Source organism: Prionailurus bengalensis, chromosome C1, assembly GCF_016509475.1.
Source record: "Prionailurus bengalensis isolate Pbe53 chromosome C1, Fcat_Pben_1.1_paternal_pri, whole genome shotgun sequence".
NCBI classification, from domain to species: domain Eukaryota; kingdom Metazoa; phylum Chordata; class Mammalia; order Carnivora; family Felidae; genus Prionailurus; species Prionailurus bengalensis.
The window spans coordinates 12,139,037-12,165,972 of record NC_057345.1 but is presented as its reverse complement, the minus strand read 5'-3'; the positions used below and the strand labels follow the sequence as shown (position 1 = coordinate 12,165,972).

General features: G+C 54.4%; 1 protein-coding gene across 1 annotated transcript in view; it reads left to right on the top strand.

Moving 5' to 3' along the window:
- PADI2 (peptidyl arginine deiminase 2) overlaps nucleotides 1–24,658 on the top strand; it is a 43,816-nt gene extending 19,158 nt beyond the window's left edge. The window contains exons 4-16 of the mRNA XM_043573881.1: nucleotides 808–869; nucleotides 2,996–3,113; nucleotides 3,582–3,707; nucleotides 9,259–9,437; nucleotides 11,185–11,288; nucleotides 11,998–12,109; nucleotides 12,625–12,732; nucleotides 15,462–15,613; nucleotides 17,417–17,561; nucleotides 18,254–18,347; nucleotides 20,064–20,149; nucleotides 20,845–20,973; nucleotides 21,622–24,658. Coding sequence (XP_043429816.1) covers nucleotides 808–869; nucleotides 2,996–3,113; nucleotides 3,582–3,707; nucleotides 9,259–9,437; nucleotides 11,185–11,288; nucleotides 11,998–12,109; nucleotides 12,625–12,732; nucleotides 15,462–15,613; nucleotides 17,417–17,561; nucleotides 18,254–18,347; nucleotides 20,064–20,149; nucleotides 20,845–20,973; nucleotides 21,622–21,855 — 1,649 coding nt within the window. The 3' untranslated portion in view covers nucleotides 21,856–24,658. The remainder of the gene's footprint in view (nucleotides 1–807; nucleotides 870–2,995; nucleotides 3,114–3,581; nucleotides 3,708–9,258; nucleotides 9,438–11,184; nucleotides 11,289–11,997; nucleotides 12,110–12,624; nucleotides 12,733–15,461; nucleotides 15,614–17,416; nucleotides 17,562–18,253; nucleotides 18,348–20,063; nucleotides 20,150–20,844; nucleotides 20,974–21,621) is intronic.
- Nucleotides 24,659–26,936: the final 2,278 nt, after the last annotated feature.

Here is a 26,936-nt window from a genome sequence, read left to right as displayed (position 1 = left end):
AACCTAGCACTCTCTTGACACTAAATCTTGAGCTCATTTCACTGCCCCACACAGTTTCTGTGACACCTGTCCCCGGGACAGGCCTAAGGTCACCAAACGCCCCTTCCCCAAAAGAAAGAGTAAACAGGGACCTCACCCTGGATCTTCTATCTGACAGCCTGGCTTCTCAGGCACCCTGAGATCCAGAGGGGTTGGAGACCTAGTTTCCACAGTAAAACCCTGGTGGGAGGTGGGCGTTCTAGAAGAGATCACATACAAATGCACCACCTGTGTGTGCACCATCAGGACAGAAGACTGGGAAAGGCAGTCAGGAACCCCTATGAAAGTTTTTCAACTTTTTTTTAATGTTTATTTATTTTTGAGACAGAGAGAGACAGAGCATGGGCAGGGGAGGGGCGGAGAGAGAGAGAGGGAGACACAGAATCCGAAGCAGGCTCCAGGCTCTGAGCTGGCAGCACAGAGCCCAATGCGGGGCTCGAACTCACACACCGTGAGATCATGACCTGAGCCGAAGTCCAACGCTCAACCGACTGAGCCACCCAGGCGCCCTGCCTGTGAAAGTTTTTAAAATGTGAGCTTCAGATCTGACCAAACACGGCGTGTGTCCCAGGTCTGCTAATGCTACCTGTTCACTCACACAGGGCACACAATTTGGCCCCTCTGAGCCAAGGCTCCTAGACCTGTAGAGTGAGGTTCATCCCGCCCACCCCCCAGAACTGCCTGCAGAACAGCGAAGTATTGGGAGATCCCTGGCCTACCTCACCCTGTCCGGCAGGCTCAACAACTCACCCATGTGTCTGTCCCCAGAGATCTCCCTGGATGTGGACGCAGACCGGGACGGCGTGGTGGAGAAGAACAACCCAAGAAAGGTACCTAGTTACCAGGGCAGACGGGGCTGGCCTGGGGGGGGGGGGGGGAGTGCCTGGGGGGAGAGCCCCACGATGGATCCCATAGTTCTCCCAGCAGACACAGACAGCTCCCCTTTTACAGAGGAGGAGACTGAGGCCCAGCGCAGGCTCCCACACACGGCGCACCCGTGGCAGAGCTCACGGGGGAGCCGGGCTCCTTAAAGCAATAGCTACAGGGCCCTTTCCTGAGTCTCAGTTTCCCGCCCCCCCCCCCCCCACAGGATGGGACACTAGTTTGTGGAAATAATGACCGTCCTGCCACAGAGAAAGTGCTGCCAGAGCATCTGCTCCCATTATTTTCCCTTTGTTTTTTTTTTTTTTTCTTTTAATTTTAAAACTGAACGAGGGGGACTGTCAGGAGGAAAGATTGCATTAATCGTTCTCAGTTCAAGTCACATATTTTTTCTCACTTTAGAGGAGAGAGCAAGTGGGGGGAGGGAGGCAGAGGGAAAGAGAGAGAGAGAGAGAGAGAGAGAGAATCCCAAGCAGGCTCCACTCTTAGCCCAGAGCCCAACGCAAGGGCTTGATCCCAAGACCCTGGGATCATGACCTAAGCTGAAATCAAGAGTGGGATGCTCGACCGACTGAGCCATCCAGGCACCCGTGCATGTTATTTTTCATGGTGCACACACAACGCCTCTCTTATTCTACTCATCTATTCATTCATCATTCATTTATTCCCTTTTATCCTGCATTCCACACTCCCATTCTGCTCCCCCGCAAAGGGCCATTTTAACGGGCTCAAGGTGTTTCTTTCTGTTCTCATGATTCTTTTTTTTCCTTTTTAAATCGTCTTTATTTATTTTGAGAGAGACAGAGACAGCACGAGTGGGGGAGGCGCAGACCGAGGGAGAGAGAGGCTCCACACTGTCAGTGCAGAGCCTGATGTGGGGCCTCGAACCCACACACCACGAGATCATGACCCGAGCTGAGACCAAGAGTTAGACGCTTAACCGACGGAGCCACCCAGGCGCCCCTGTGTTCTCATGATTCTCGTAGAACGCACAGTGTGGTTCGTGCGCGTGTGTGTTTTAACTCGTGTCGAGAGCCTTGTGCTGTCCATTTCATGCTGCTTTCTCCTCTGCCCTCAAGCCGGTTGTTCAGCTCCACTGGTTTCGCCCTGCGTATATCCAGGCGGTTTGCTCCTACCTATTTTCCATTTCCTGGCCTTCTACAAGTCACCGATATTTTTGCCAGGGGCATATGTTACTTTCATATGCCAGTTCATCCCCAGAGAGGACGTGTACGGTGCCCTCAGTGTAGACCCAGGGCGGATGCTCAGGGCTGGAGAATCAGAAGGGCCTCCAGGAAGAACAGATGGCCGTGCCACAACCAGAAGGAGGAGTGGGGCTGGCCAGGTTAGGGGGACACCGGACCACGCAGTGAGCACAGCGACGTGCAAGGGCACAGGCCTGAGAGCTGAGGGAGCAGAGCGAGCGAGGGGGAAGGTGGAGGGGGGCTGAAGGAGAGCCGGCAGGTCTCGCCGGGCCTTGCAGCCTGCGGTGAGGGATCGGGACTTTATCCTAAGTCAACAGGGAGCCCCCGGCAGGGCTTAAAGCAGGAAAGCAACATGATCTGGTTGGAGCTCCTTCCAATTCGGCCCTGGCTGCAGCGTAGAGAGTGGATCGCCTTGCAGGTCCCTTTTGGACCACTCAGCATGTCTGCAAACAGCTGGGTGTCTGTCCGTCCAGGCATCTCCCCGTGATCCCCTGTGGACTTCAGAGCCTGTCATAGAATGTCGGCGGGCTCGTTTCTCTGGCCTCCCTCCGTCTCCCTGCCTCCACCTCCTCCAGGCACAGGCACACCAGACACAAGGCTCATAAAAGCCCCGGTCAGTTTTCCTATCTCTGGGTCTCCCTCTGCCACCGTCCCCCTCCCGAGCTTACCTCCAGTGCTTACACTGCCCCTCTCCGGGCATCAGATGGGGGATTCGCGTTTGCCAAGTGCCCCCTGCCCCTGATGAGCGGTGACTGCTCTTTCTGTCATCCTGGGGCTGTCTCTTTGGTGTCCCGTGGGATCTGCAGTGGCGCCGGGAATCAGCCAGAGGGTAGACACGAAGGCACTGACCTGTCTCCCTGCCGACGCAGGCATCCTGGACGTGGGGCCCTGAGGGCCAGGGGGCCATCCTGCTGGTGAACTGTGATCGAGACACGCCCTGGTTGCCCAAGGAGGATTTGAACGATGAGAAGGTCTACAGCAAGGAAGGTACCAGCGGGACCCACGCTCGGGGTTGGGGGCAGGGAGAAGCAATGGAAACACTTCTGCTCAGTCCTGGGCCGGGCCAAGGCAGAGGCAGGAGCGACCTTCAGTCTCCAGGGGGTGGTCGACTGAAGTATCCATTCTTGCTAAAAAAAAAAAAAAAAAAAAAAAAAAAAAATCTACGAATGTGGTTCAATTGGAACCACATTTTTTAGGAGTTACACATACTCATACACCTAGGGAACGGACTGGAAGGGAATTCTCAAGAGGTCACAGGAGATCATGGTATTGGAGGTGATAACCGGATTTTATGCTTTTCTGCAGTTTCCACAATACGCATGTGGGGGGGTGGGGTGCGGGTTCTGTCTTGATGGGAAAAGTGACGGTTATTTGCGAGCCAACAGTCCAGCCGCATGTGTCTTAGTTCTAACCTCCTCGTGCATCCCCCTGCCCCGCCCCCCGCACTCGCCACAGACCTCAAGGACATGTCCCAGATGATCCTGCGGACCAAAGGCCCAGACCGCCTCCCCGTGGGATATGAGATCGTTCTCTACATTTCCATGACAGACTCGGACAAAGTGGGCGTGTTCTACGTGGAGAGTGAGTGACCCCTGCCCTTCTGAACGTTTCTGTCCCTTCAGCGCTCACTGAGCTAACCTCCCCGGGGCCCAGCCCTGCCCTCCCCCTTCCCCAAAGTTATCCCCAGCTCTGCCCCAGGCCTTCCCCAGACGCCTCTGTGGAGTCTCCTGTCCTCCCACCCCTTAGCAGTTATGGCCCCTGCAGGTGCAGGTGACTGGAGAGGGCCAGGTTTGGCCTCTTAGAAATAGCCACTGGGAGCACTCTTGTCCTGTGACGTCACGAGGCCCCAGGGATGGGCCTCTCCCGCCTCAAAGGAGTTGGTAGTGATGCAGGTTTATGTACAACCTAGAGTCCCCCCTTCCCCATGAACCAAAGGAGGAAGGGCTTTTGAGGTCCATTTTTTCTAGAGCCACATCACCTTCCTGATATGCACCCATCACTTCCCTGGGTGTTTTCTGCCCATCTCGGACTTTCTGGAGCCGAGAACAACCTCTCTTTTTTTTTTTTTTTATGTTTATTTATTTTCAAGAGAGAGAGCATGCGCATACACAAGCAGGGCAGGGGCAGACAGAGAGAGAGAGCGGGGACAGAGGATCCGAAGCGGGCTCTGTGCGTCAGCCATGGGGCTCAAACTCACAAACCGTGGGGTCGCGACCTGAGCCAAAGTGAGACGCTCAACCGACTGAGCCACCTGGGTGCCCCGACTGCCTTCTAACTTTTAAAGGGTCTCCAGTGAGGTTCTGGGCACCTTTGCAGAGCTGACCCCTTGCTCCTCTTGATGGTGACAGGGCACCCTGGGTCCCCGCTGTGCAGGGAGCTTGCTTCCACCACAGAACTAGCCCTCACAGCTGCCCGCTCTGTCTCATTCTTTCTAGAAATACACGTTGAGCCCCCTCAGTGCCAAGTGCCATTCTCAGTGCCGGGGTCCTGGCAGTGAACTCTGCAGTCCCGGCCTGCCGTGGGGGAGGCGATGGCCTAGTGAGGGAGACCTGATAAGGAACACAACTGGAGGGAACAATACCCACCAAGTAGTAGGGAACATCAGAGACAGAGGGGAGGCCTCGCTAGCCTGGGAAGGTCTGGGAAGGCTTCTCTGAGCAGGTGACATTTGAACTGAGACCCAAATCAACAATGGGGAGGAAATAGCCATTCATGAGCTGAGGGAAGAGTGTTCCAAGCAGAGGGAACAGCACATACAAAGCCCAGAGGAGCGGACCAGCTTGGGGCGTTGGAGGAGCAAAAGGGAGACCAGAAGTGGTGGCTGTGTTGGAGTCAAGGTCAGCGATCTGGGCAGAGGCCAGGGCATGCAGAGAGAGGCCTTGGATTTTATTCTGAGTGCAGTGGAAAGCCATTAGAGGGTTTTAAGCAAGGGGCTGTCAAGATCTGATTTATGTATTAAAAGCCTCTCTCAGCAAAATAGTTTGCTTTGCAATTTGCCATGATGTGGGGCGGGGCTTCCCCTGTGTGCCCAGCTGTCTGGGGGGCCCCAGATCTCCAGCCTACCTCTGGGGCCCACCTCTGGACAGGCTTGCTAGAACCACGAGGAGCTGGTCACGGGGGCCCTGGACCCTCACCGCGGGGGGTGATTTAACCAGGACAGCAGTGGACAGCGGCCACCCAAAGCCAGTCCTCCCTCTGATCCACCCTGGGCCCGGACAGTGACCTCACACAGGTTGGAACGTCCCCAGAGACAGGCCGGCTCTGCTGCCCCCAGGGGGCCGGAGAGGTTGATGTTTACCCCGTCCAGTCCAGGGTTGCCACAGCGACAGGGGCTGCCGGCGGGACCGGGCCTCCACCTGTGCCTCTCGACCGTGACGTTGAATTGTAATGCGGGATGATTTGCTGGCGGTGACACCTGCACGTTATCCAGAGGGCCCTGTTTGGTAGTGGGAGCGGGTCGCCGTCTGGCCCCGCGATCACATCGCGGCCCCTCACTTGCCATCCGAGATGGGCCCTGAGTAGACAAGCACCTTGAGGCTCCGTCGCCCCGTCTGTCTTATCTGGGCTGCTGTCCCGAGGGGCGAGGGGGGCCCGTTCCTGACACAGCGACGATTCCAGAATAGTTCCCCACAAAATGTGGAATCTTGGAAAGAACAGGTGGGGGGAAGGGAATAATCCATCTGTGACGGTTTTCTTTCCTTCTGGGCAAAGATTTTCGGGTTTGGTCAAAATCTGAGTACGGTGATGGGTGAGAGTGTGTTGTGTCACATGAATGCGGTGTGTCACCTGTGTCCCCCAAGGGCTGGGGGCCGGGCTGGAGGCCAAGGGACCCCAGGAGGGAACTCCGGAGCCTGGGAGGTTCAAACCCTGCATCTGGACAAGTCTGCTCACAAGCCCACGCCTTGTGAGTTCATCTGGGACGTAGGGATGATGAGAGGCCTGACCATGTCCCTGCTCACGGTGGGGATTAAACAAGTAACAGGTGTCAGGTGCCCAGCGCAGCAGCCGGCCCGTGGAATGCTTCTAAAGGTGGCACTTGTTGCTTCTGTTGGGATTATTCTGACGATTATTCATTACAATCATTGCCATAGACAGAGGTCCCCAGTGCTGTCAGGCAGACACAGGTATCTGTGTTCCAGCCTCAGATTCTGCCCCAGGACCCCAACGTTGGGGCCTGACCTCGTCCTCTAAGGATACAGTGACCAGCGTGCCCCAGTCTGCCCAGGACTTTCCTGGCTTTAACACAGAAAATCCCTCCTCCTGGAAACCGCTCAGTCCCCGGCAAACCAGGACAGTTGGTCGCACTATCAAGGAGCCTCCTTGGGAGGTGGAGTGGCTCCAAAGTGACCAGAAGGGTTATGCCAACCCATACCACGCGCCGGCCGGTAGGGCCAATGCCTGGGGCCAAGGAGAGGTCAGGGTGGCTGGCAGGCCCAGCCCGAGGCATGTGGGCTGCTCAACAGAAGGGCATTGTGGAGTCCCGCAGGGAGAGCCGGCCATGCCCAGGCAGCCCGCACCAAGCTGGGGACAGGGGGGGAAGGAGGCTCCTTGGGACAGTGGCTGGATTGTTCCCACCAAGGAATCGATCCGCCTGGCGCTGACCCAAGTCACCAGAAAGAGAGAAACATAAATTGCAGGCCTCGAGGGGGAGAATACCACCTGCAGATGGGCAAGAAGGTGTCCTGGCACCTGACCCAGCTACCTGACCAGACCCCTTCCCGGCCCAGGCCCAGGCCGAATGCCCAAGTGCCCAGAGTCCTGGGGAAGTTTTGGAGCTTCCTGCGAAGACAGGTCCGCTTCTAGGCCTGAGCTCTCTCCCCTGAGCATCAGTGCAAGTGCAACCTGGGACATACGGGTAGGCCTGAGTGCCTGGAAGAGAACTTTCTCAATTACGCACACCCATCTGGATCTACTTGGTGATCGGGAGGTACTCAGGGCGCACGCCGTCGTTTCCGGGTCGGGCTGTGACGAGCTCCTTGGCACATCCGGTGTCTGAGTCTATCTGCCTCATTTCTTGGGCCCACCCAAGGCAAGGTGAGGTGAGGTATTATTTCTTTGCCTTCTGTTCAGAAGCCGTTCAATGAGAAGGCCCTGAGGTTCGCAGGAGGGTCGGTGCCGACTCACTGACGGGCTCTTGTAATACGAATGCCAACAGGCCCTAGCTGGGTTACTGATGGTTACCCGGGGTTACTGGGTTTCCCTGAGTTACCGATGCTGCATCCTTTTATCTTGCGACGACTTTGTGGCGTCGGTGTTATTATCCCCATTTAACAAATGAGCGAACTGAGGCTCAGGGAGGTTAAGTGAACTCCTTAAGGTTTTGCTTGTGAAGTTAGAGCGGTATTTGAACCCAGGTCTCTCTGACTCTGGAGGTCATAACCACTAGGGTCACCTGCCCTCAGCGAGATGAATAGGTTAACCAGACCTATACCAGGGTCTAGTTGAGCATATTGTCCTAATGTGAGGAACTGTCCTGAACCCGGGCTTCTGAGATTCCTCCATTTAATTTACAAGGGTTTTTTTTTTAATGTTTATTGATTTGTGAGAGAGAGACAGAGTGTGAGCAGGGGAGGGTCAGAGAGAGAGAGAGAGAGAGAGAGGGAGACACAGAATCTGAATCAGGCTCCAGGCTCTGAGCTGTCAGCACAGAGCCCGACGTGGGGCTCGAACTCACGAACCCTGAGATCATGACCTGAGCCGAAGTCAGATGCTCAACCAACTGAGCCACCCAGGTGCCCCTTAATTTACACGTTTTAATCAAGCACCCTATTTGTACCAGGACTGTCCCGGTGACGTGTTCTAACCCATGGCTGACTGGTCATTAATCATTACCATTGTTATTGACGATGAGTATTAAGCTGAGCCTGATTCTGCCCTTCCAGCTCTGCAGGGCATAAAGAAACTCCTTCTGGAAGCTCTGCATAGGGTCCTACCTCCATGCCTTTGGCAATGCAAGTATCTCCTCTCCTCGCCACACCCCACCTCTGCCACCCTAAAGGGCCTCTCAAAGTCTCCCTTCCTCTGCTCGCATGCTTCCCGCCCTGCCTCCCTTCCCCTACCCTCCCTACCCCAGTAACTGCCGGGATCTCTCTCCTGTGGCTCACTTATGACGCTTCCCACACCCGCGTTACCTTCTCGTTGGCTGAGCACCGTGCGTAGACCGAGAGAGATGCTACATCCCGACCATTTCTATCCTTCCCCAGAGGCCCTTGCCCATGCTGGCAACACAGTTGTAATTCAGTACGTGTGCTCTGGCCTGAAAAATCTATAGGGCATGGCGCGGAAGCCATTGGTTCATTTGGTAGATATTTATTCAACATGAGCATGTGCCACATTGGCTTTGTGCCCAGCCAGGCCTGTCTCTGCCCCCAGGTGGCAGTCTCTCAGGGCCGACAACTAGCCCCCAAGATCGTACTCCCTCAGAGAGTCTGTGATGGGCAAGGAGGGGGGGCTGCAGACGCTCCACACAGAGCCCCTGCCTTGGTCTCTGGGGGATCTGGGCATAATTCCCAGAAGGGACACACATCCGGGCCTGGAAGGAAAGGAACAACCATTCCCAGCGGAGGGAAGAGCCACAAGAAGGTACAGCCGGAGACCACGTGTGGTTCTTCATGCCAACGTGACTTCTGTTCCGCAGACAGGAATTCGGGGTGCAAATGGGCACGGCGACGTTTTGTTTATTAAGGGGGAAGGGAGATTGGGGTTCAGAATTACACATGAATTTGTGTCCCAGCTTGGCCACTTGCTGGCTGTGTGGCCTCGGAGAAGCCATTTCCCTATCCTGAGACTCGGGTTCCTTATCTGTAACTCAGGGACGTAATGTCCTTCCTCCACGCCGCTAGCTGCTCAGCCACTATCTGCTGTCATTTTGTGTATACCATGGCGGGGAGGGCAGGCTCATTTCATAGGCGAGGAAGCCGGAAGCCAGAGAGGTCGTCTGGTTCCATGCCACATGGCGAGCGGGCCACAGTGCTGGGACATGGAGCGGGCCATGGCCCTTGTGGTGGCGTTTTCTGCTTGTGCTTTTCTCCCTAAGTCTAGAGGACTAGTTACTGTTCCATCTCGCCCCCTGCCCCAGTGACACTGCCCCCTGGTGGGGGCGGGGACCTGACGTCGGCCCTTCTCCCTCCAGACCCTTTCTTCGGCCAGCGTTACATCCACATCCTGGGCCGACGGAAGCTCTACCACGTGGTCAAGTACACGGGCGGCTCCGCAGAGCTGCTGTTCTTTGTGGAAGGCCTGCGTTTTCCCGACGAGGGCTTCCCGGGCCTGGTGTCCATCCACGTCAGCCTGCTGGAGTACATGGCCGAGGTGAGGGCTCCAGGCCTCCAGCATGAAGGGCTGCCTCCGGGGACCAGGTGGAGTCCTTCCAGAGGGTCCGTCTCGGGGCCCCCACTCATTCCGCTGCCCTCCAAGCCTGGAGCACCCCAAGCTTGGAGACCTAGATACCCCCCCCCCACCCCCGCCAGCCACACGTGTCTGCGAGGGGCCTCGGATCCGTGCGCTGGGGACCCTCCGGCTTGCCGCACCGACTCCCCAGGATTCCCTGTGCGTGACATTTCTGACATCCCCCACGTCTGTCCCCTGGTCTGCCCACCCCCCTGCAGTAGCGTGGGCCTGGTTCCGAGGCACAGATCCCTCCTGGTTAGCGCAGGGAGCAAACTGGGCCACACACGTGAGGTTTATCGACTACTCGTATGCCCCGCTTTTCTCTCCCCTCACCCGACTGTGGGTTACACCAACTCTGACCCACAGGCTGAACCCCAAATCCCAGCCCCAGGTCACACCCCCACCCTATGGCCACATACGTCACCCATCTTTGTTCTTGGTTTTGGGAAACCGGACGAGAAGGAGGGCACCTGCCCCTCGGGAGGAGAAGCGACCCTCACTTAGATGTATCCTGCTGACAAGGGTCTTAGGCCCAGACTCCCACCTCTCGGGCCCAGCCCGCTTTACTCAGATACAGGGAGGGACCTGGCTCTCGTGCCCACTGTCAGGTCCAGAGCACTTCGGGCCAGGACACAATGGGCTCTGTAGAAGGTGAGGCTGGGGTCTAGCTCAGACTCCTGAGAACAGGCTCCAGAGTCAGACTGCCCGGCTTCGAGCCCTTGAGACACGGGGCGGGTGAATTTGCCCCCGGGCCTTCGTTTCCCCGTCTATGAAACAAGCGGCAAAAGTTTCTCCTTCTGGAGCCGTTGCGAGCATCCAAACTTGTAGGAACGCATTCCTCAGAATCCCTCAGGTCCCTCAGAAGAAGAAAGGCAGGAAAGGTGACGCTAACCGGACGAGGTAAGGAGAAGGCTTCTGTTCCCGCCTGTGCCTGGAGTAGCCTGACCATCGGGGTCTCAGACCGGCCCCCCCAGTGGAAACCAGCAGAGATTGAAAAAGCAGACCCAGGCAGGAAAGGCCAGCGAGGCCCATAGTCCCGTCCGCTCCCGCCTTCTCTGCCAAGGGCAGGCGCCGTTTCCTGTAGGTGTTCAAAGCCAAGTACACAAAGGAACCCTGGAGTTCGCTTGTTTTCGCTCAGGTTCCAGGCAAGCCTTCTGAACATTTCCTGAAAGAACAACCTGGACGTTGCAAAATTCCCCCCAAACATTTGAAACGTTCACCTGTAGAAAAGGGCAAGGTGCCCAGAGCAGAAGCAGAAGGTGGGGGGGGCTGGCTCGGCCGTCCCGTGGGCCAATTTCAGGAAGTGGACTTCGATGGGGCAAGATCTGATAGTGGTTGTGTATGGCTGCAGCAGCCTGACCGCCTGGGTTCAAATCCAGGCTTTACCCCTTGCTGATCGCGTGCCCGTGGGCAGCTGCATAACAAGCCTGTGACTAGAGGTCTGTGACTCAGTTTCCCCACCTGCAAAGCAAGGGGTTATGATAGTATCTACCCCCTGGGGTTGCCGTGGGGCAGAAAGGAGATGGCACATGTGACGCTACCCCAGGGCGCGGCACGCGGCGCGTGTTCAACAAATGTAGGCTGGTGGTCGATTCCACCCGCTCTACGAGGCAGGCCTGAAACGCACCCTGACCAGACTCTGTGATCCCCTCCTTTGTCCCGTGCCCAGGAGATTCCCCTGACACCTATCTTCACGGACACCGTGGTGTTCCGGATTGCTCCGTGGATCATGACCCCCAACATCCTGCCTCCCTTGTCGGTGTTCGTGTGCTGGTAAGCAAGCAAGCGGCTAACGCTGGGGCTTTGGGGGCAGACAGATCTGAGTTCAGATCCTGGCTCTGTCATTTACCGCCCGTGTGACCTTGGGCGACCCGCAGGGCCTCTCTGTGCCTCCGTTTCTCTGAAATGCTGACATCACACAGTCACCGTGGGCATAAAAGAAGCAGGCAAAGTATTAATCCAAGGTCTTGGTACAGTTTGTGCTTCAAATACGATAGCCATCATTTCTTTTCTCATTCTCGCCCGTGTCATCTGGTTGGGAACCTCCCGTGGGTGTTCAGCTCATCTTAGGCAGCGTTTTTTTTTTTTTTTTTTTTTTGAGCATCTATTATGTGCTAGGCACCTGCAGCAAAAGGAGAGGCAAGGAAAAGCAGGGCCTGCATGGGTGCCGGTCAAGCCCAATGGGACCCTGAGGCCCCGGGCCCATCCCCTGCCTCTAAGCTAGACACAGCTTTTCTTTGGAAATCTGGGAAGGTGGGGGCAAGAGTCCCCTTTCTCGTGACCTTGGCAAACGCCGCGACTAGAGCAATTCGCTTGGCCTTGGCTCCACCTTTGCAAAGGTCACTCACTATGAATGCATTTGTGGCCTCATCTGCCCAGCACAGCCCGGAGGTGCCAGCTGCTTGTTGCCACCTCGGTTGGACTGGCCCTTGTCCCTCCTCACCCTTCCTCCTGGCCTCCCTCTCTTCCCCCAACTTCTCAGCATGAAGGACAATTACTTGTTCCTGAAAGAGGTGAAGAACCTGGTTGAGAAAACCAACTGTGAACTAAAGGTCTGCTTCCAGTATGTGAATCGAGGCGACCGCTGGATCCAGGTGAGGAACCCCGGGCTGGGAGGGACGTGGGCATGGCTACGCAGGGAGAGTTGGCTTCATGTCAGGGCCCTGGCACCCAGCAGGTCCATGTATGAGAATTCTGCTGTCAACTCATACGTGCACATGTGCACAGAGATATAAATGTATAAGGCAGTTCACTGCAGCATTGCTCCTTATAGCAGCAAAAGACTGTAAAACAACCTAAATGTTTATCCACCGGCGACTGGGATATGGCATGATGGGCTAGCCTTACTGTGGAGTACTATACAGCAGCTAAAAAGAAGCCAACCTATATATACAGAATGCACTTCAAACAAAGATGTTACTTGCAAGAAAATGTACATAGGATGTTATTGATTATGTTTTAAGAAGTGGGGTTGATATGAGTACAAACGTGCTTGGAGCATGCAGAGACTATTTGAAGAAGGATATGTAAGAAACCACTGCCGTCGTTTGCTAGTGAAAAGAACTGGGGAGGCTGGCTTGCCTGACAGCTCTCCTTGGTGTCCCCACAGGATGAAGTTGAGTTTGGCTACATAGAGGCCCCCCATAAAGGCTTCCCCGTGGTACTGGACTCCCCCCGAGATGGATACCTGAAGGACTTCCCAATGAAGCAGCTTCTGGTGAGATGCTGAGGGCCACCTTGGGGTGAGGGGCAGGGGAAACAATCCTGAGGACTCGTACAGCACAGAAAGGTCAGGAGACCTTGGGCATCCTTGACAAATTAGACTGTGGCCCAGCACCTCCATCTTCTCCCCTGCAGAATGGGTCAGTTGGGATAGTGACCTCCAAGGTCCTTTCCTTGGAGAATTTTCTCATAGGAAAGTGCGACACTACCCCAGGGCCTGACACACCCCAAGTGCTCGATAAATGTTCTATTGTTATCACTTGGGAAGGCAGGAGTGAAAAGCACCCTGATGTGACTTTTTTGATCCCCTGGCTAAAAAGTTTTCTCGTAGGAGAGTTATCTCACAGGAAATGGGAGCTGTGGGAAAGAGGCGGGGCAAGAACCCTAACTCCTGCCCCTCCCCCACCCCCCACTTGCAGAAAAATAAGTTCCAAAGAGGAAAATTATAGTGAAGCCATTGTCGAAAATCGTGGTTCCAACTTCAAAGCTCATTGAAGCTGTGGTTTTTTAGCTTATGTGTGTTTTGTTGTTGTTGTTTTGTTTTTGTTTAGAGAGAGAGAGCAGGGGAGGGGCAGAGAGAGAGAGAGAGGGAGAGAGAGAGACAGAGAGAATCTCAAGCAGGCTCCACACCCAATGCAGATCCCAACACAAGGCTCAATCCTACAATCCTGGGATCGTGACCTGAGCTGAAATCAACCAACTGAGCCATCCAGGTGCCCCAGTGTATGTGTTTCTTTAAAGCAATCCGATCCCCTGATTCTAGAGGCCATTACCACCCCACTTATGCCCTGAACCACTGGCACAATAAGGGCAGAACCGAAACCTGTCTCCTTTGTCCTCACCTTCCACCCTGAACAGGCAGGGGATGCTTGGATGGAGCAAGAGGCAGAGACGGGGATAGGTCAGGGGGCTTTCCCAAGGTCACATGCGTGGCAACCTCTCCTGGAGTCCCGAGAGGGCCACAGGGTCACACCTACTTCTTGAGAACCTTCCCTAACCTGGGGCCCTTGCCACGGTGAGATGGTAGAGACTGGCCTCGCGTCTTACCCTCCTCAAGCCTCAGTTTGCGCCTCTGTAAATGGGCATAGAAACCGTATTGTTGTGAGGACCGAAGGCACATCTGGGGTATCCTGCCGCACCTCATACGACGGTCATTATTAGCCATCATTATGGCTATCAGTCCACAGTCCTAGACATCGTCCTCGGTGAGGACCGTCCACTTCTTCCCACACTGTGAGGGGTAGAATCAAACTGGCCACCAGCAACGGTGGCCGCAGGCACGAGAACCGAGGCCTCCCAGCTCCTGCTCCCACACTCTTCCCAGGTCACCACCTGCCTTCTTTGCTCCAGGCTGGCCTGGTTCCAAGGCCCCGGGCTGCGTTGTTCCCGGAGGCCTGGGCCAAGCCCGGCTTTGTGCTGCCATAAAACCCAGCTGCTCCAGCTCCCGGCAAATCACACCTTGCCATCTGGGGCTCCCAGGCGAGAAAGCGCTAAGCTGCAGCCATCCACCCCACTGGGCACGGCTGTCCCCTGAGCCCTCGGCTGGGCCGGGGTAAGCCACATCTTCCCACCCCCACGGTATTGTTTTCTTTTCAAACAAGAATTTTTGTCAGGCAAGCTTCGTCCCGGCCCCAAGGCAAGTCTCCAAGCAAGGCCCCTACTTTTTCACCAAAAAGTCAGGGCAGGAGCCTTAAAATTCAAGAGTCACTAGGGCTGTATTATGTGTCAACTCCAGTTTGTTGGAGCTCTGTGCTAAGAAGGATTCAGAGGCTGCCTCTGGGCTCAGTGAACAAATACGGTTGGCTGGGAATGGGTGGGATGGTCTATATGTTGCGTGTCCGTCATTTCCCGCATGTATCGGTCAGCTTTTCTCAGTAAGGCTGCAGTAACAAACAACTCCCAAATCTCAATGGCTAACGACTAACGGTCCATGTATTGCTTGAACTCGGCAGTGACTGTTGGCTGGTCACCTGCAGTCCGGCTTCCGCACACCTTCCGCCTTCTAGAGCCCCAGCTGCAGGAGCAGCCCCCAGCCTGGGAAATGCCATTCTCCTAGCACAAGGAGAAGAGAAAGAGTTGGCCGGCACACGCGGTGGATCTCACGGCTTCTGCTCTGCCCTGGCACGCATACTTCTGCTCACGTGCCAGTGGCCAAAGCAAGTCACATGACCAAGTCCAACACTAGGCGGGGAATTCTATTCCTTCCACGGGGAGATACCCACATACCAGCCACGGCTCAGGGTGCAAAGTCTTCTCACTGGGAAAAGGGTAGCAAGTTGCTGGGAACAAGGGTACAATCTACCACCCTCTCTCTCCAGTGTCTAATTGGATGCCTCTTTTTTATAGCTTGGGAAACCGAGGGTCAGATAAATGAAGCAATGAGCGGGGATTTCAACAGCACAAAATGAGAACTAACTCTGAAGTCACCGATATGTCTCTGTGTCTGAGAAGAAGAGGCACATGCAGAGACCCAGGGCACACACACACTAATACACACTTGTATACCGTCAGGCATGCCCACCCTTACACCAGCGCGCTCACGAACTCAGCCTCCCCGTGCCCAGCCCCCGCTCTTTGGCAGGAATAAGAAGACCGTGGGCAGGGCTCTAGACGCTAAGTGTCAGATTAAAGGTGGTGAAAGAGTAGTCATCAGATGGTGGCTGAGAGGGGGCTGAGGACCTCAGGCTCCAGGAGACTAATGATGGGTGTGTGCCCCGTGCCCAGGGCCCAGATTTCGGCTACGTGACCCGGGAGCCCCTCTATGAGCCTGTTACCAGCCTCGATTCCTTTGGGAACCTGGAGGTCAGTCCACCAGTGACTGTCAACGGCAAGACATACCCCCTGGGCCGGATCCTCATCGGAAGCAGCTTTCCTCTGTAAGAGAAGCCAGGGCGGGGCTGGGGGGAGCGGGGGTGGAGGAGTTATTCTTTCTCTTTAGGAGTGGCCTGGGCTGCTCACGCGTGGAGTGATGGGCTGGGAGAACGAACCCCTTCCACAACTCTGAAAAGATGCAGACACGCTTGGAAATGAAACCAAGTTGGCCTTTGTATCTTAGCATGACTTAGGATCTAATATAAAACTAAATACAGAGCTCATCCCCAAATGGGAGGGTGTGTAGTGAGACTATAAACCAGGTAGGGAAGGGACAAAGGAGTCCGTAGAAGGTAATTGACAGAGAATGAGCGGGAGAGTGCCAATAAGTCCTTGGGGGTGTCCACACATAAAAGAGGGCTGCGAAGACGTGGCCCTACCCCAAAGCACCAGCCCTGGCTCCCTGGCCTGTCCATAACACCATCACTCCCTCCCTAGGTGACCCACTTCCCAGTGAAAAGGCAGATTCTTTCTTGATCAGGACAGTCAGTGGGAAGAGCGATTGGTCTTCATTTCACAATGAAGAATTATTGGTCCTCATTTCACAAAAGGGCTGCCAGGAACCTGCCTATATGGGACCAGCCAGGATTTGGCCACCAAGTCCCTCTGAGCCACACAGGATGCTCTACCTTCTGGGAGGAGGCCACTGGCCAGGAAGTGACCATTGGTCTAGCTTCTTGCCACCCTCCACTCCATAGTCACTCATCCATTCAGCAGGTATTTTCCAAGTAGCAGCCAAGTGCCAAGCCCTGTGCCAGTCATGGTGTTCTAAACATGAAGACCAGCCCCGCCTTCAGGGAGACAGTGGAGATCACAGACACGAAACAGCAGGGGCAGAGGAGGGACATATACAGTGATAGACAGAAGCACAGGGAGCCAGGGGAAGCCAAAGATAGGTCCCCCTCGGGGAGTTCAGGGAGGGCTCCTTAGAGACAAATACTTCTTGAGGGCCTCCTCTTCCGGGCACTGTTCTAGGCTGTAGGGATACAACAGTGAGCCAAATAGACAAAGCCCAGCCCTTGGGAAATTTTCAGCTAGGGTAGGAGGAGTACAGAAAATAAATAGCTTCTGTGGGTTTAAGGAAATGACTTGGGAATTGAGGCTTGAAGGAGAAGGGAACGGCCATGGGAAGATCGGAGAGAAAGAGCATTTCAAATAGAAGGAACAGCAAAAGCAAAGCCTTGGGGGATAGCGAGCAGAGCTAGTAGAGCAAGGAGAAAGGGAGGGAACGGAGGTAGCAGACCCGGGCAGCGGCCAGATCAGAGAGGAATTTTGGCCACTGCAAAGGCCTGGAGTCATAGTCTCAGGGTACTGGGGACATCGAAGCCCTCAGAGAGTCTAACAGGAAGCGCTTCCTGGAGGAGGTGTTGCTTAAACTGATTAAAGATCGAAGATCAGTAGAAGTTAATGTAACAAAGAGGCACATGGGCTAGGGCAGGTTTCGAACTGTGCCTGTGCCCTAGCCCCCTCCAGCAGTCCAGGCAGGACCCCTGAGCACAGAAGCTGGCCTCTTTCTACCCCGTGACACCCTCAGGAACTGAAGGGGCTGAAGGCTGGGCTCCGTGCCATCCATTCATACAGGCCACGGCTGCAGCCACGGCCTCCTTCTTTGCCTCTGGGCACAAACGCCTTCCTGTGCCTGCACCAGGATCTCTCAGCCCTGAGCCTCAGGCTCCTTCCCGTGACTTTGGCTGATGCCGCCCTCGATACAGGCTAGGTCCCAGAGGCTGAACTCCTGCAGGCCCTCTGGTGAGGCAGGCACAGCGGGAAATCCCCTGAAGAGCTGCCTCGTCCCCACCCCTACCCAGGTCCGGTGGTCGGAGGATGACCAAGGTGGTGCGGGACTTCCTACAAGCCCAACAGGTGCAGGCACCCGTGGAGCTCTACTCAGACTGGCTGACCGTGGGCCACGTTGATGAGTTCATGACCTTCGTCCCCATCCCAGGCACAAAGGTGAGCTGGCCGCTGAGGCCTGAGTGAGTAGGATAGAGGAGAACTCACGTGCTACCAGCTCTCGTCAGCAGAGGGCAGGATCTAGAGGTAGTGGACCGCAGAGAGGAAGAAGGAAGTAGGCTCAAGTTGGTTTGCACGTTGTCGCTGTGGCAGGGTCAATTTTTAACCCGATATACCAAAATATTAGCATTTCAACGTGCCATCAATCTAAAAATTATTAATGAGAGATTTTACACTTTTTTATTCATACCAAGTCTTCAGAATCTGGTGTGTACTTTACCCGGAACAGCACGTCTCGATTCAGACTAGCCACACAGTCCAAGTGTCCAATAATCACAGGGCTAGGGGCTACTGTAATGCTCTGGAGAGCTGTGGGGCGTGGGCCTGGGGCTCTTTTGTTTTCTGAAGGGAAAGGAATGGCTGCAGTGGCATACCCTGGGAATGTTATACAAGTGGCCCGGCCTCTTGGCCACGTGGAGAAGCTCTTCCATTCTGCCCGAAGCCACTTTGGACTCTGAGCTTGGACTCCATGGCATTGGGGAGAAAACCCTGCCAGGCCGTCTGTGCCACTTGGCACGGGGAGGCTTGAGACAAGAGGCAGACAGGGCTCCGAGTCCCTGGTGGGGGGCTCCCTCGTGCTCCTCGGCCACGTCCCTTCTGTGGACACCGTCCCTCTGGATGTTCTCTCACAGCAATTCCGGCTGCTCATGGCCAGTACCTCGGCCTGCTACAAGCTCTTCCGAGAGAAGCAGAGGGAGGGCCACGGGGAGGCCATCATGTTCAAAGGTGAGTGCCCACGGGCCCTTGGCGGGGAGTGGGGAGCTGAGCCCCCCAGAGAGACGCCCAGGAGGAGGGGGCAGAGCACTTTGCCCCTGAGCATCCGGCTCCAGTTTCTGGGGGTCCGGACGGCTCCGGGCTGTGAGGTCACCATGGTGGGAAGCAGCCCCGGCCTCTTGTGACCTTCACCATGGTCAGCTGGACCATCGAGCTGCCCGCTGCTCCCTATTATCAGCATACACATTTAAAGTGGACACTTTAAGTGGCACCAGACCCCAAAAAGAGCTAACTGACCTGTGATCTGGATTTGAGGAGCTTGAAAGGGAGATAGAGAAAAATGTACGTAATGCGGTTGGGGACAGGAAGAAAAGTGGGAACAGCCTGACATGATCTACAGCCAGACATCGTTACTGTCAGTCCCAGAGTGAGAAATTATCTGCTTAATTTAGGCATGCCCTTAACTGGGACAGATGCAGACGGAGACTAGGTGTGCTCTTGAATTAATTATGGAAAGAGGGAAAGCTGATCGGCTGGAGACGGCGAGCCAGGTTACAGAGGGCGTAACAATTTCTTACACGTTTTTCTTAAATTACTTTTTGTCACTTTTCAGGTTGGTATCTCCAGTCTGCCTACTCCCAAAAGTCTGCGTTCCTAAGGCTCATTGATACTTACGTACATCACTGCCCTCCGTATCCAAAGGCAGTGTTCTTGATAGTGACTAGGGGCCAGAGTAGACAAAGCCAATTTAAGACCACTGTCCTGTTTTTATTCCCAACCGATGGGGAATTGTTTTTCTTGGATTGGCCAGCATGAGTCTGGATTTCCTGGAGGCTTCTTTATATAGTAAAAACGCCCCCAAAGCTACCCATAGGCTATAGGAGCCATTACCTTTATACGGACAGGTCCAAGCGGCACTGTGGAGGCAGCACAGGTGCAGGGTGTGACAGCCCCAATCTCTTTGCCAGTGACAGGCTGCAAGATTGGGAAGTGCGATGGACCAGCCAACTCTTCCCAGATCAGGCACAAAAAAAAAAAAAAAAAAGAAGAAGAAGAATTAATAGCTTAGGTTCTAGAATCAGACTGCCTGGTCTGCATACAGGGTCTACCAAAGCTAAAAGACCTTGGACAAGTCATTTAGCTTCTCTCTGCCTCAGTTTCTTCATCTTTCATGCGAACAGCTACCTCCTAGGAATATAGGAAAGATTCCTGCGTTGATCCATGTAAAACAGCTAGAAGAGTGCTCAGCGAGCATTAGGCAGGACTAATCAGACCGAAAGCCGTGCGTGGAATAGGAGGCAGGTGCAGGCACACATCGGGGCAGGGGCCAAGCATGAGGCAGCTCTAGAAAACAGCAAGGACGACCTCTGGGCCTCCTGCTTTTGCCACACTCACCCTGGGCAGCTGCTGGTCCTTAGAAGCAGGCTGCGGCGGGGGGAGACCCGGGTACCAACCTGTACCACTCCACCCTCTGGCCAGAGAGAAAGCAACCCACCCCTTCCTTGGCCCAAGCGACATGGCCCGTCCTGGAGAAGGAAGTGTGTGTGCTGCCCTCCCCTGCCCTGGGGTTACCTTCCTGGGTCCCCGCCTGTCCCCGGCCCCATCTCCTCCCTCCCAGCAGTTAGCCCAATAGCTGGGAGCAGGGGGGCGGGGGGGGGCTGACAGAGGGGAGCACCCAGGCTGGGAACCTGAGGCTCGACTGTCCCCTGGGACCTCTGACCTCCACAGGCTTGGGCGGGATGAGCAGCAAGCGAATCACCATCAACAAGATTCTGTCCAGCGAGAGTCTCGTGCAAGAGAACCAGTACTTCCAGGTGAGGCCCGAGCAGGGGGCCCTGGGAGGGATGGGGTTGTGCCCAATGACGCCTCTCACGTCCTCAGGGCTTCCACAGGGAACGACCGAGGGTTCAGGGTCCAAGACGGAGGGAAGGGCCTCGATGAGCCTCCGGTCCAGCCTCCCTGCTTTGCTGCTGTGCTAAAGCTGGGAGCTAAATGGAGGGACAAAGGCAGGCTGTGGCGGCCCGCGGAGGCCAGGAGCAGGCAGGAGACCTGGGAAGGAAGGTGCATCAGGCAGTGCTAAAGAGCCAAGGGTTCTGTAAGGCCCATGACACTGGGGGAGGCGCACGCCTTTAAAATATGATGCAAGCCTCGGACTTGCTTTCTAGGAAATGCGTGTGTAAATATATGCCCTGGATTTTAATTTTTTTTAGGGGATCAGTGCTCCCTGAAGTTTGCTATGGATGCATCCCCCCTTCTGAGTCCCCGTCTAATTTTACCAAGCGTCATTCTGTGACCTTCTTCTGTCTTGTTCTCTTTATTCCCACCGTTACTGAGCCCTGGTGGGAGGGGCACTGGAGAGGTGGCGGGGTGCTAGGTAGGTGCTGGAAGTCTCCCTGGAGTGCTGGGGCCCTAGGTGTGATGCTGCAGACAGGAGCAGGGTCGACGCAGATGGCAGGAGTGTCCCCGGACTTGCCTACCCTCCCTTCCCCTCCCCCCCCCCCCCCCCCAGCGCTGCCTGGACTGGAACCGTGACATCCTCAAGAAGGAGCTGGGGCTGACAGAGCAGGACATCATCGACCTCCCCGCTCTGTTCAAGATGGATGAGAAACGCCAGGCCAGAGCCTACTTCCCAAATATGGTGAGGCACGCGGGGCCCCAAACCTCGTCAGGGCCAACCAGGGGCAGCCAGAGCCAGAAGGTCCCCTCGGCTAAGTCTGTGGGTCGGGAAGTCCAGGTCCCCGCCCTGGATGAGCTGCTGCGTGGCCTCGCCCATCCACCCCAGGCACCTGTCCTCTCGGGGCGGCGTTCCCTCGTAGGGGTGAGAATGCCCATCCTACAGCTGCCTCACGGGGGGGTCCCGGAAATCCTTTAACAGATCGGAAAGGGCTTTCCGAGTTAAAAAGACCTTTATGGACAGGAGGGATCCTTGTCGTCATGCAGGAGAGTCTTCAGTGAGAAGGAGGGAGGTTAGAACACACACACAGATACCTATCGATGCACACGCAAATACCCACGCGCCCATATGTACACATTTGACCACGTGCGTGTGCGTGTGCATATTCCCACGCGTGCGTGCAGAGGCAGGTTGCCTGGTTCTTCCACTTCAGCTCTGCCACGTAGGAGGTTGCTTCGCCCCGTCGGTGCCTCGGTTTCCTCATCCGTAAAGTGGGGATAATCACCACACTCGCATCGTAGGGTAGCTGGGAAGGTTCAGTGAGCTTCGCGCGGGGCCCAGGCGAGTAGTGGGCGCTCACTGAACGGAGCTGGTGCCTCACCCCCGTGGCAGGTGAACATGATTGTGCTGGACAAGGACCTGGGCATCCCTAAGCCGTTCGGGCCCCAGGTGGAGGAGGTGTGCTGCCTGGAGACACACGTGCGCTCCCTGCTGGAGCCCCTGGGCCTCTGCTGCACCTTCGTGGATGACATTTCGGCCTACCACAAGTTTCTGGGCGAAGTCCACTGCGGCACCAACGTCCGCAGGAAGCCCTTCGCCTTCAAGTGGTGGCACATGGTACCCTGATCTCAGGGGGCTGCCGTGTGCGGGTCTCAGCTCACCCATAACCCGTATCGTGGCTGGGCCCGCCCTCGTGGTTCTTTACGATCGCAAGATACCCTTCGGCAGTAACTGTCAGGAAACTTTAGGATTATTACCTGCGGGACGGCACACTTGGGGCCACACAGTGAGGTCACAGGGAGAGAGAGACCACACAGGCCTGGGGTTCTGCTTTTCTTGCGGGGGGGGCCGAGGGGGGGGCTAGGGTTTTGCGGGCTCGCTCCTATTGGTGAGCTTAAAACATAAGAGCTGGAATTTAAAGCACAGGAAGAGGGAAATCCAGGGGCCCAGATGGTCAGCTATAGAAACCAACCAAATCTAAAACAAAGGAGCCTGGGGGAGGAAGAAGCCTGGCTTTTTATCTAGTCCTGTGGCTGGCAATATGCCTATTGCAGATAGCCTTCTCTAAAGTGGCTACCTCAGCAATCAAAGCTTAAGTCAGGCACTTGAGCCACCGAAGAGAAAACCCAACTGTCAGGGCTTACACTACAGGTGCCTTGACAATTCCCTCCTCCCTTCCTTCTCCAGACTCCTTGAACCCCCCAGAGCTTCCCCTTGCCCGGCAGGGACTTGACAAGGATTCTGTCCCACTGGCAGCAAGAGGTGAGGAATCTGGGATATCTGTACCTTGTCATCTCTCAGAAGGGCCCTAGCATCCACCCAAACCACCCTGGTGAGCCTCAACTCTGTCCTTCCTGAAAACAGCCGTGCACTTGGCCAGTGTCTGTATAACCCTGATACGAAAAACAAAAAAGAAAACCAAAACCCTGTACCCAAATCATTCCCCCAAAGACTCCTTAGTCTCTTGTCCAAAATTGAAAGAGGGGAGAAGGGAAGGAGGTTCTGGAGGCTCTGGGATCACCAGTTCTGGTAGCCATGCCCTAAAGGTCAAGTTAGATCCCATGGAAAGGGACCCTGGGCTCCCCGCCCCCCCAGACATACCTTGAACTGCTGACATCATTTCAAATTCAGCTCTCTTGGGGTGTCCAGGTGGCTGCCTCCAATTAGTCATTCCTTCCCTGCCTCGCTCCGATCCCCTTGGCTTTCTCTCTGCCGTGTAGACGCCATTGACTAGCTTCCCTATTCCCTGAGGGTCCAATCGTTTACCTTAGAACCTTCCCTGGAAGCGGATTTTATCAGAACAGCCTTCTCCATTTTCAAGATGCTCCTTATACCTCATCTTTCTGATGGACACAGGCTCCCCCAAGTGCTTGATCCCCCCACACCAGCATCCTTGTGCCCAAGAGTGCAGTGCGTGAAGACACCTGGGCTCCACCATAGCCTTCTGCTGCCTGGTTCTCCAGTCTCTGGGCAATCCCTGACCTCCCTCCTCTCCTGCCTCTACTTCCTATTCCTGACGCCATCCCTCCAGGCAGCTAGACAAGGACTTTTTCACCACCAGCCAAGCTCAGCCCTGCCTCCCCAGGGTACAGTGAAGGACCCACCTGTCCTCCCCAGATCTTAGACTCAACGGGTAAGGACCTGGCCCGGCCTCCAGCCGAACAGCCAGTTCTGGGCCAGCAGCTGGCCTCAGACGGACCGTCTGTCCCACGGAAGTTCACCAGTGCATTTGCTGAGCAACCACTAATTTGGACATAACTAGATTAATTCCCTGGCTCCAACCAAAAAGACTCAGTTTCAACTAAAAAAAAAAAAAAAAAAAAAAAAAGTGTAGGGCCAGCTGATGTCAGGAGAATAAGTAAAATATAATTCCACTTTGAGAGTTTAAAAAGAGCCAATTTATAACCAATGAAAAGGTTATACATCCGTCTTCTTGAGAGAACAGGATTTTTCTTCTTGGCTTATGTCATTCATTCTATCAGCAGGCATTTGTTGCAGGCCTACTAAGTGCCCGGCACAGTGCTGGGCTCTGAGGATACAGTGGTTAGCAGCAGATTGCACCTTGTCCTTGCTTCGTGGAGCCAGTCAGGTCTCCAGATGCAATGCCCACATCTAAATGGCCAGCTTTTGCCATCTCAGTGATGCGCTCTTTAGCAATGCCAACCTGCTACATTCAGGAAATGCACAGGGCACAGAACTTCCTGTAAGTCACTATTTTAGATGAAGGTAGAAGGTTCTTTTTCAAACCAGCTTCCTTTCCCATCCAGCTGGGCCGGTACCACCTGACAGATCAGACCTCAGAGCTTTCAGAAGCTATCGTGCCCCCCTGCCTTTTGGGGCCAAAGCCCCAGATATCTGCAACCCCAGAGTGCCTATTTGAAGGAGTTTATCTGGAGACTTAGAGTTTGTCGTGTGTGTGTTTGCGTGTGTGTGTTCGGTTAATGTGGGGTTTGGGGTTTCTTTCATTTTTTTCTAGTCTACCTTAAGGGGAAGTGAACGCCTCCCATGTGGAGACACTGTGTGTTATAGATTTTTCTAAAACTTCCCATCGGGAAGTCGGTAATTTCTGATGATTCTGGAGCCCCCAGGACTCAGATACCTATTATCTTGTTTGCCTCCCACCCCGTGTGACTGCCTTCCGCGTGCACGCCTCCCCCACCCCATGGACTCACTGCTCTTCCCCGCCCCCCACTTCCTCTAAATGTAGGCCTAGGATACACTTCTGTGTTGCAAAATTCAGCTAAGTTCCTGTTTCGATCTTTATTTTGAAATATTCTGTGTAAGAGGGAAGGGGGGGGGTGTTGTGAAGAGGGCAAGAAGCAGGGCACAGTTTCAACTTTCTGGACAAGAGGCCATGATGGAGATCGAAAGATGTTTGGGGAAGAGCCTGAATAAATAGCAATAAAATAAACCATCAGAGGGGAAGTCACGTGTTGGTGTGATGTTCATTGTTGTTTCACGGACACAGCCTGGAGTGAAGCAGTCCACACATGGGCCCTGTCCTGGTGGGCTCAGTTCCTGCTCTTCTGGGCTCAAGGTCAGGGTTCAGCAAGGAAATCTCAAGAGTTTAGAACCCCCTACACATTCAATGCATATGTATTACATGGCCACCACCCAAGGTCAAGACCAATACCCATCGTAAAGTCTGGCCATGTTTTTCTGGTGGTGTTCCCCAGAAGCAGACCCTGAAATGAGTGAGCATTTGGGAACAAATGATTTATTATTTATTAAGTCCGTCCAAGAGAAACCAGGAAGGGGGTGGAGGAAGCAGGATGAGGAAAGGGAAGAAGCCAAAGAGGAATGTGACCTGAGGTGTAGCCTCAGCCTGCTCACTGAAGGAACAGCTCTGGAACATATGTGGCAGCTCAGAGTCATCCCAAGGGGGGGCAGAGTTTTGTACACCTGCACCAGGCAGTCACTGGTGATGGGGACTTTGGCTCTCCGAATGAGCAAGGGGACACCAGTAGCCCATGAGCAATCATCTAAAGGGGATCACAGCTGCAGTGAGCAGCAAAGTCACAGGATCTGGGGAATGGGCTCATGACCAGAAGACGATCTGGCAGGGCACCAACAGTATCCACTGCTGTAGATAATATCATATTCTTATATGGAATTGTTACATGTAGATATTTGTGATTTGACCCATGGTAGAAAAATCCATACGACATAGCCATGGTCTAACATGGTCTTCGTGAAACTTCGTGAAACTCTCTGAAGCCCTAAAATAAAGCCACCTAGTTGCTTGCTGGGCCTAGAAGCCACTCCCAGTTCTTTGGGGGTATACCTCAGGAGGTCTTACCCCTCAGCCCCACCTTGGAATTCTGGACTGATATTTTGGTGATGCCATTTTAAGGAGCCACTGCAAAATGAAAGTCACTAGTTATACTACCAGACTTAACCCATGGGTCCAGCCCCCTGAGGTCAGTCCTCCGTTTTATACCCAACTAATGTGGCCCAAGCCATAGCAAAGGCAATCTTCACTGTGGTTTCCTGACCCACCCATTTCTGAGACTCCCCAGAGGATGCTGGTGAGTTAAATCCAGTCTAGTGACACTTTCATATCTTGGCTACTCACCTACCTCAGGATTGCTGGAAGTCACCCTGAGACTTCTAGAACAGCACTTTCCAATAGAAATATGCAAGCTACACATGCAATTTTAAAAGTTTCTAGTAGCCATGTTTTAAAAAGTAAAAGAAAAAAAGGCGAAGTTAGTATGTTTCCTTTAACCCAATATATCCAAATTATCACCATTTCAACGTGTAATCAATATTTAAAAATATCGGGGTGCCTGGGTGGCTCAGTCGGTTAAGTGTCCGACTTCGGCTCAGGTCATGATCTCACAGCTCATGAGTTCAAGCCCCATGTCGGGCTCTGTGCTGACAGCTCAGAGCCTGGAACCTGCTTCAGATTCTGTGTCTCCCCCTCTCTCTGCCCCTTCCCCACTCACATTCTGTCTCTCTCTCTCTCCCTCAAAAATAAATAAACATTTAAAAAAATTTTAAATATCAGCAAAATATTTCATGATGAGGGAGCATAAGGCAAGCTGACCCCGGCAAACCCCCTGTCCTCCCCAGGTGGGACTTGTGTGACATTCCTCAGGCACTCCTGGCTGCCCAAGAACAAAGGAAAGGGGAAAACCAGTGGTTAATTGATAGAGATCACAGTCATGTGGGACCTGAGTCTCCGTCACTTTACAGATGTCTTAGTAAATTACAAGAAAAAGGCAATCTTATCAATAGCCTCATCTCCAGAATCCTGTAGACTCAGTTTCTTGGAGCCCCAACATCACCCTCCCCTCCATAGTGATGTGGGGAACAAAGGCAAGAAGGAAATGGTAGAGAAATTTAAATTTCCTTATAGTCTTCAGCACACGGACGAATATTTGAGGCAGGCAGAGTAGGCCATTCCTCCAGAGAAAAACAACCTTAGCTTGACAATAGCTAGGCCTCCAGGACACTGTGAGTCCTCTGTAGCCTATGAAAGTCCTTTTGGAGACCTCCCCTTGCCTTTACCTCCCCCAACTCCCAAGGAGTATACAGTCAGTCACTCCTCACAATCCCCGGACAGCTCTTTCTGCCCACGGGTCCTGTCCCCCCGTGCTTTAATAAAACCACCTTTTTGGGGGCGCCTGGGTGGCTCAGTCGGTTGAGCGGCCGACTTCGGCTCAGGTCATGATCTCGCGGTCCGTGAGTTCGAGCCCCGCGTC